The sequence below is a fragment of the Clytia hemisphaerica genome, unplaced genomic scaffold (assembly GCF_902728285.1).
Source record: "Clytia hemisphaerica strain Z4C2 unplaced genomic scaffold, Clytia hemisphaerica genome assembly, whole genome shotgun sequence".
Lineage (NCBI taxonomy): Eukaryota > Metazoa > Cnidaria > Hydrozoa > Leptothecata > Clytiidae > Clytia > Clytia hemisphaerica.
The window spans coordinates 394,157-403,579 of NW_027104274.1; the positions used below are offsets into that span (position 1 = coordinate 394,157).

The 9,423-nt window shown below is 33.8% G+C and overlaps 1 protein-coding gene across 1 annotated transcript; it reads left to right on the forward strand.

Moving 5' to 3' along the window:
* Positions 1–88: 88 nt before the first annotated feature.
* Positions 89–5,795, forward strand: LOC136816741 (26S proteasome non-ATPase regulatory subunit 6-like). The gene is made up of 9 exons (XM_067073059.1): positions 89–308; positions 657–862; positions 1,069–1,214; positions 1,692–1,911; positions 3,067–3,175; positions 3,557–3,725; positions 4,153–4,230; positions 4,756–4,783; positions 5,327–5,795. Exons 1-9 carry the CDS (start codon positions 158–160, stop codon positions 5,393–5,395), a joined length of 1,176 nt encoding a protein of 391 aa, XP_066929160.1. The 5' UTR covers positions 89–157; the 3' UTR covers positions 5,396–5,795.
* The last annotated feature ends 3,628 nt before the right edge of the window (positions 5,796–9,423 follow it).

Consider the following 9,423-nt stretch of genomic DNA (forward strand, 5'->3'; position numbering starts at 1 on the left):
ATTTGCCACAAATACCTGATTCCTAATCAATCTTCAAACGAATGTGATTTTTCTTGTAATATGTTCAATCAATTTATCATATATATTTTCAGATTCAAACAAGAAGTAAATAAAAATAATACAACCATAAATAAAATCATATAAAAAATAATACAAGATGCCAATCGAAGATTATGCAGAGGAAGGCCTGAAAAAGATCCCTAACTTAGAATTGGCTCAAGCACTGTTTACACTACAGACCAAACATACTTCAGAAGAAGAAAAAAGTGAGGCTAAAACATTATTGGAAAAAGAAATCACAGATAATAGTAAGTAAATTATTAAATTACCTTTCTAATTGTAATGGAGTGTACAGAATTATCAATCAGATCTCTACTACTGTTTACAACAAAAACAAAACAGTACTGATAACAAGTCTTATTTCATTTGAAATACTCAAAAACATAACCATGATTATAAGTAAGGGATGTAAAATTTAAAGGGTGCAGTATCGGCATTTTTAAGGAGTGTATAAAAATATGAAACAAGAAAGTATAAGGCTTGAAAATTAAATGAGTGCAAAAATGCTAAAACTATTTTACATAGAGTGGCCATTGACTTTAATTGCTGTGAGGGATAGAATCTACCATTATAACTTGATGCCTTTCATTTTTCAGACATGACCTCTTTCTACGAGGAAGTTTGTAAACAATTAAACTGGAAAATTGACCAATCACGTCTCACCACGATGAAAAGTGAAAATGAGAAGAAGTTAAAAGAACTTGAAGACAAGATTAAAGATGCAGAGGAGAATTTAGGGGAAATCGAGATCAGAGATGCACATTTAGATAAAGCTGAATTTTATGTTACTATTGGAGATAAGGTTTGGAACAGTTTGGAAGGGTTAATTTTAAAAAAGATTTTCAGCTGTTGAGTAAATGAATGAGTTCACGTCAAATCTTCCTTCGTTTCGAGTGTAAAAATCCTACCCTTCAAGATAAGCGCACTAATCTAGTTTTGAATATTGAATTTTTGAAACAGTGAAACAATAGAACATATTCAAAGTGGATTTTCTTCAAATTTTCATAGGATAACTCATTGACATCATTACGAAAAGCATACGAAAAGACGACTACACTTGGACACAAATTGGACAACATATTCTTACAGATTCGTGTTGGTTTCTTTTTCCTGGATAATGATCTGATCACTCGAAATATTGAAAAAGCAGCCAGGTATTTTTGTCCCCATGTTCTCCTCCATTTTTCTAGACATTTCATTTATGTGAGTGTTAGGGCTTTTATTTTAAGCCAATTTTAATTCTTGTGATTTTTTCAAATTCTTTATTACTTTAGGCGTTCAAACATTTGCCAGCAGAAACCTTCGTGATTTTCACGAGTTTTGGCCTTTTTTGCGAAAGTTTTAATGTCTTTTTTTTGAAAATTCTTTCTATGGCCATTCCCTAAAGTTTTCACAAAATAGAAAAATCTGTGAAACTGTAAGATGTATGGCACTTTTTAGTTTTAGGCACTTTCACAAGTTAACCGATTCACGAAGAATAAAAGGTCCTTCATAAACCTTAGAGTTAAGTAATTGACTTGTGAGGCTAAAAAGTGCCATAAATCTTTCAGTTTTACAGATTTTTCTATTTTGTCAAGAATTTCTCGCGAAATTAAAAGATTAATCTCATTTTCACTCTTCTTCTCATTTAGCCTTATCGAAGAGGGCGGTGACTGGGACAGACGAAACCGCCTAAAAGTTTACAAAGGATATTACGCCCTCACATCACGTGACTTTAAGGGCGCCGCCACCAACTTCTTAGAGAGTATCTCTACTTTCACGTCATACGAGTTGATGAATTACTCCAAGTTGGTCGAGTACACCATACTGGTGTCTATCATCTCACTAAAACGTGCTGAATTGGGTGAAAAGGTAATAACTTTTCAATTTTGTATTCTGTGTGAGGCTAGTGAAGTTAGAGAGTCTATCACCATATTTCACACCCTGCCTGGAAATGCTTGGGATTCGAACACAGTTCATTGCGGAGCAAGTCTATGATCGAAACCATCACACAACCAATCGGCAGAATGTTAGTTAGACGCTAGCCTATTAGTTTAAGTTTGAAAGGATTTCCAGGCTATTTCCTGACTGTTTTAAGAGGCTTATTGTTGATATTGTTGATTTTCTCTACTAATGTCTTCTGTGTGAGACTGTGTGCGCCACAAAAAAGTTTCTCTATATCAAGTTATTTTCGTAAAGATCTAAGAATTTTAAAAGAAACCTATCAATTTTTGTTTTGATTTTGCAATTGCAATTTTCGGTTCTAGTAGGTTCTACAATCATGGACAAAGATTTGAGACAAAAGGGAGTTCCCGGTGAAATTTTAAACACCACAAATGACTTTTAAGCGCCTTAAACTACAGTTGGAAAGTAGAGTTTTAACTCTGAGTTTTAACATGAGACTTAAGACTTAGGACCTTAGGATCTTAGGATTTAAAAGCTCAAATTTGCTCGAATAAGGCTTGGAATACAGCCTGGAAGCCACCAAACCTCTCTAAAATCGAAATATTCAATGAAAGAAAGTGGAAGTGCTAAAATAGCAATTCTCGCCCGAACTTTAAATTCTGAAAAACGTTAAAATACACTAAAATCTCGATATATTTCGACCACGATTGTATACTGGTTAGTCAATATGTAAAGCTGGATTCATCTCGGAACCCATATTTAATGTATTTTTATGGACTTTTTGGAATTTCTGAATCATTTCTTCTTTCATTGAAATTAAATTTTCCTTCACATAGCGAAAATCACTTAATGGCTGGTTCTCTTTTAATTTGATAGGTCGATTTTTAACGTTTTCGAGCACTTTCTGAAAGTAAGTTTTGATCTAATGAACCAAATTAATAAATTAACCCATCAAAATTAAGTTTATCTTTCTTCTTTCTAATGGATTGGTTGAACTTTTTAAACATTTAGACCTTGAGAAAATTTACTTGAAAAGGAGAAATTTTTTCTGTGGCACTTCCTGGAAAGGGTCAACTTTGTAATAACTGAAAAGATAATTACATATCAACATGAAATTCATAGGTTGTTAAAGGATCAGAAATTTTGGAATGTCTGCACACCTTACCTAAACTTCGACAATACTTGCAATCCTTATACGATTGTCAATACAAAGACTTCTTCCTGGCATTAGGTAAGTTCTTTAGGGAAAAAATAATTAATTCGTGAAGCATTCAGTTTGAAGGAAAATCTTCCATATTAGACCTTTTCATAAATTACGTGACGAACATCACTTGCCTCGTTTTGAAATTATTGCCATGGTGATAAACTCCTAGTGGATTTTATTAAAACTACTTCCTAAATAATCATTCAATGTCTCAAGAGACATAATCACCATGGTAATTGTTTGAATACGAGGCAAGTGATGTTCGTGATGTGATTTATGAAAACCCAATTCAAGGGTTGTGGATGTCAGCTACTTTCAAATTTGCAAGCTCAGCTTTCAAGGTCCTCTGCTCAATCACGTTTCAAAAAATTTAGATATGGTTGTAAATTTTGATATCTTTTTCTCCAGCGGATATCGAACGTTCGTTACACTGCGACCGCCTGTTCGCCCGTCACACCACGTATTACGTACGTGAGATGCGCATCATGGCTTACGCACAACTGTTGGAATCTTATCGTAGTTTGACTTTGGAATATATGGCAAATGCTTTTGGTGTATCCGTTGAATTTATTGATCGGTGAGTGCATTTTCATGAAAAGGTTTTTCGAATTCAATTGTATTGTCACTTCTGTTCCTTGTGGCTCTTCTCATCAAGGAATGGATACGAAAGATACTTCACTGACAAGTCATTTGAAGTAAAGAGATGGCGTGTTCTTGAGAAAAAGTAACAAAACTGTTTTATTACATGTTAACGACTAACCAAATCAAAAAAGAGCTTGCAGGAACTCCAACTTGCCCCAAATAAAAGGCGACAACGCTACTGTAGCCAAAGCTTTTTCCCTTAATATAATAGAGGGACGCCAAAATATTAACTTGGGGAAGTCGCTTACCCATTTAGTTTGCCCAAAATTTGGTCGGCCCGCCACGCTACTGAATGTTGACAGTGTGATGCTGGAGACTCTACTTGGTTTGTTAATTCTTCAATTGAATAATTTATTCCGTAGGGAGCTATCACGTTTCATTGCTGCAGGTCGATTGAATTGTAAGATTGATAAAGTTGGAGGAATTGTTGAAACGAATAGGTAAGAGGATTTTTAAAGTACTAGAGAGGGAAGAGTTGAACATTTTGACATTTTGAGCTTTTGTTTTTAAATAAGAATGATATAACATAATATAACAAAAGGCAGACACTGTCCTGATATGAAATATGTGTTTGATATGAAACGGGAACACTTATGTAAAAATAAAACCTTTAAAGCATTTTTGCAAGAAGAAAAATTTCTTGTTAAAGTAAGTACAGCGCGTACTAAAAAATTTGAATAAACTTTAATTATTTTGCACATTACAGTGTGCATATCCAGGCTTATATCTTAAAAAAAACTTAAGCATTGCATTGGCTAAGCATTTGCCAATTCAGTTTACGAAATCGCAAAGATTAAAGTTACTGTTAAAGCTAAAAAAAAGAATTTTGCTTAGCATAATGAGGTTAACCATAATTTACCCTGTGCTAATAAAAAACGTGTAACCTTTTCCTTTGAATCATGTGTCCATTGAAGAGATTTCACAGGGCGCCAACTCTATAATTTATTTTTTAACTTTCTTTTTAGACCGGATTCCAAGAATTATCAATACCAGGTAAGCTGATTGATTGATTGATTGATTGATTGATTGATTGATTGATTGATTGATTGATTGATTGATTGATTGATTGATTGATTGATTGATTGATTGATTGATTGATTGATTGATTGATTGATTGATTGATTGATTGATTGATTGATTGATTGATTGATTGATTGATTGATTGATAGATTGATTGATTGATTGATTGATTGATTTTTTTATAAGGCTTGAGGTCTCAAATTTGCCAATTTTTTTCGACATCTCGTGAAGTAAAAGCTTTTTAGATAATCTAACCATGGCAGCAATCTTTGACCTAATAAGCATTAATATGGTGTAATATTGAATTTTGCAGAAAATAATCTAGAAATCTGGTCAGACCCAAAAGTTGGAGTCTGCAAAGCCTCGTCCGATATCTTTTTTCGCACGCCCAATTTTTGCATATTGGATTCGACTTTGTCCAATTTATGTTTAATATTCAACTTGTTTTGTGAAAGAGTGTTAGGACCTCACTTTACATGTTCAGATTGATTTTTATTATTTCCTTCTTTACGACAGGCTGTCATCAAACAAGGAGATACTTTGTTGAATCGCATCCAAAAATTGAGTCGAGTTATCAACTTGTAAACACAAAACATTTTGGAATATCTCAACTTACAGACAATTTCTTTAGCATTTAGCATTTAGCATTTAGCTTTATCACTTTAGCTAGTATACTTTTTCTAGAAGCTAATATGGTAATTGAGCGATTTGTATTATTTCTGTTGAGGTCGCGTGGACCATTTGAATATGTTTGTTCATAAATTATTGGTAGCTGTGAATCATCATCGATCCAGTTTTGTCATCAAATTGGATCTGCAGTGATGCAACTATTTCTTTTACTTGAAGTTGAAGATATGTCCTAGCGATATAAATAGTAAATATAAGACCATTTTTCAACAGCTTTGTGTAGTTGAGGAAATGTTGAAATATTTTGACGTTTAGGTTATTTAATTTTTTAAAGAAATATTTCTGAAATATTTGAAAATATTCTTGTACTCACTTGTTGACCTATTTCTCCGTTTAAAATACAGCCTATGCTGCATGCTTCCGCTCTGATATGTTTTGACAAAGGGAATGCGAATCGTGTATAAAATTCTCGTCGCGAGAGTTACCCAAGTCTTTGTATTTTTGAGTTTTAGAAACTTGATTAGTAAGTTTTATATGATGAGAGATCTTAAAACTTCATTGAAGCTAAATTGAAAATTTGAATTGCTAAAGGCTAATACAATAATTGAATTTCCTAACCTTTTTAAGAAAGTTGCAAAAGGTTCAATTCTCGGATGGGAATTTATATACAGTGGAGTAACCATAACTCGAACACGCTTAGTGAATAAAATTTGCTCGAGTTATGGAATAAGGTTTATAAGGCATTGTTAACTGAATGGAAAACGAGAAAGCTTGTTCGAGCTAAGGAGACATTCAAAGAAACTCTACTGTATCAAAATCAATTTTAGGGATGCGCGCAGCCTAAGTGCAGCCTTGATTTTGGAATTAAAATTTGTTTCGTCCGTGCAATTAATTCTTCGGGGCACTCACTTTCTCTGCTGACCTAAACGTTAGTAGGGGGTGTCGCTTAAGTTCAAAGGGGAACTCAACAAATTTTTCATTTTTATTTTTTAAAAATTTAGTCACAAACCCTCTACTGAAGGGCCTGTCTTCACTGATTTTTAGCCTGAGAAGATAAGCATCTTCCTCTTTCTGAATGCAGCTACGTCATAAAACAGCTGAAAGTGCGTCTTTTTTATTTGATAAACAATTTCATTTTAGTAGAGGGGAGCCTCTTTTTAAAAGCTCATTAAACAAATTTTTAGAGTGAAAGGAGAGTTGCAACCTTGAAATTTTGAAATTTATCGTTGAAGCAAACCATTCCAGGATAGAAACAATAAAATCCAAAATTTGTTGAGTTCCCCTTTAACTGGTATGCTTAAGTTCAAAAAAAAAAGAACACGAATTCGTTACGCGAATACAAGTCTGGGCTGGACTAGAAATATTTCTTAAACCAGACAAGATAAATAAATCTTCAGATTAAAAGTTGAAAATTGAAAAATTTTTCGCCGGCGCAAACCTTGCCTTTTTTCGTTCAAAACACCTTAACATTTCAAATTACAAAAATAAAATTCTAAGTTTCTTGACTCAGAGATTCTGGGCGTTACTTTCAATATTTTTTTCACTTAATAATGGAGGGCGCAAATAAGGACAAAAAATACCCGGAGCGCCAATTTCATAGTTTGCACCCCCCAGAAAATCAAGCCAGGTTGCTACTATGGAAAATAAGCCGTAATTTTTTCCAAATCTTAGAGAAACTCAGAGAAAATCACTTGTTGATTCTTGTCTTAACCCTGTTATACTTTAACTTATCAGGGCTAAACTATGTCCCTTATACCTTATTTTTACATAAAAAACTGTCATACAAACAAATAATACTCTTTGTATTGTACCGCAGCATCTGTATGATGAATTCTTTTCCGCGTAAAAATCTTTCTAGTAGGAGGGGGTGCGAAAAAATATTGAGCCTTATGAGGGGCTTCGAAAATTTTTTCCAGGTTAGAGGAGGGGGTGCGAAATCTTTTTTGGATTTTTCAAAATATCCTCCACTCCCCCCTGCCCCCCCCCCTAGTAGATACTTTCTGACCACTCCTTACACCAATTCAATTCGTTCGGTTTTTCCGTAAAAAACGATTACATTACCGGTACTCTACACCAATTACGTCATTTGATTTAACATTTTCAATGTAGATAGAGCTGTAAAAACGTAGATTACAATGTAAATAGGGTCTTACAACTAGATATAGCTTACACTAACTGCCACCTTTGAAACAATATGTTTAAATATTATTACTATTATTTATTTATTTACTTATTTTTATCCTTTTATTTCTAGACGAAGGAACCTTTTATTTTAGGGAAGTCGATTTTATGATGAAAAAAAAGTTCCGTAATGGGAGATTAACTTTCTTTAAAAATGGCAACTACAAGACAATAATTCGGCGTGCATGGGGAATAAATTTAAGCATAAAGTTTGGTTACATGAAGAAATAAATGTGAAGATTTTCTTTTTTTCTAAAAATACCAATGTAAAGAATCTATCTAAATAAATAAAAATCAAAAATGATGGGTTAGTTTTAAAAATGACAATATAAACAATATCCATCCAAATAAAAATGATGGGCTAAGCGGTTTTCTATATGCAATAAATCTAAATAAGTACAAATCACAACAATGAATCTTTTATAACTGCTTTAAACTGCATCCCATTAAACGAACCCTCCCCAATTTCTTGCTGGTTATCTTGTAAAATATATATAGGGATAAGTATCAAGAATCTTAGTGCGGAAATGGGAATCTTATACAAAATAACGGTACCACTGGAGTTTTTAATGATTCAAAATGAAAATCCTGATTAGCAAAAGGTATATCAAGATCGGTGAAGTTCGATATTGAAGATTGATTTATTACCTTGTTGCCCATTTCTGACGGCTTAAGCAGACGCCCACGCTAAAAAGCTTAAGAGCCATTTTTTTTAAATCTTCAGAATAAAGAAAGTGTGATACCTCACCCTCCTAATGATTGTAAGGGATCGTTTAGGCTAGAGCTGTTGTGCTAGCAATTTTAACTGGAACCATTTGAGCTACAAAAACATTGATTGAACTTGATCGAACTACGATATAAGTAATCAAACTTTACAGTAATCAAACTGAAGATTTTCCGGTAAAGTTCGATTACTGTTCGATCAGGTTCAGTAATTAAACACCTAACCGTTCGATTTCGTTCAATGAAACTTGATGGTTCGATAACGAAAATCGGTTTGATAGGGTTCGGTTGACATCGCCTGGGCTGGCATCGGGGAGGAAAAGCTGGAACTTTTTCTCAACCAAACTCATTGAACACGAACACCAATCAAACTTCATCAGATAAAAAACTGACTATTTGTCACAACTGGTTAACATTTTTAACACATAACTATCTGGTGAAAAAAGGAAAAAAAGATCATACCTGTGCTGTTTGTAGTTTTAGTGAAGAAGAGGGCTATGTGTTGATGTTTGCTGTTAGTGTGGTATTGATTGTGGAAAATTAACTCTTTTTGTACTACTTACTGAGCATTATCAATTTATTGGTGCATTCACTAACTACACAAACATAAAATAGTTAGTAGTAAACGAATAATAAACCTCTTTAAATACTCTACAAAAGACCAGAAAACATGATAAAGATTTATACAGCAGCAGCAAGCTTCAAAAGAAAAGCATGTGCAATCAAGCAGCCATTAAAAAGTTCTCACGATGAATGTTTACAAAGGCTTGGTTACACTTCTTACACTAACGTATTTTAATAGGCCATTTCACAGTCGCAAAGCGTAATGGGTAATCAGGACCACTGCGCGCTAATAACGACTTACTATTGGTCCAAAGTTTTGAAAAAAATTGAAGATTTTTGCGTCTAGCCAACGGGAAGCCGTAATGGAGGCGCAATCAGTCCTGATTACCCATGATCCATTTCGACCGTGAAATGGCCTATTATTGAGGAAAGCGCTGTTTCTTATCTTTGTGAGTGAGTCCACCTTTAGAATATTGGCCGTAGTACGCCCGCAGCCAAACACCCACGCCATAATTTGC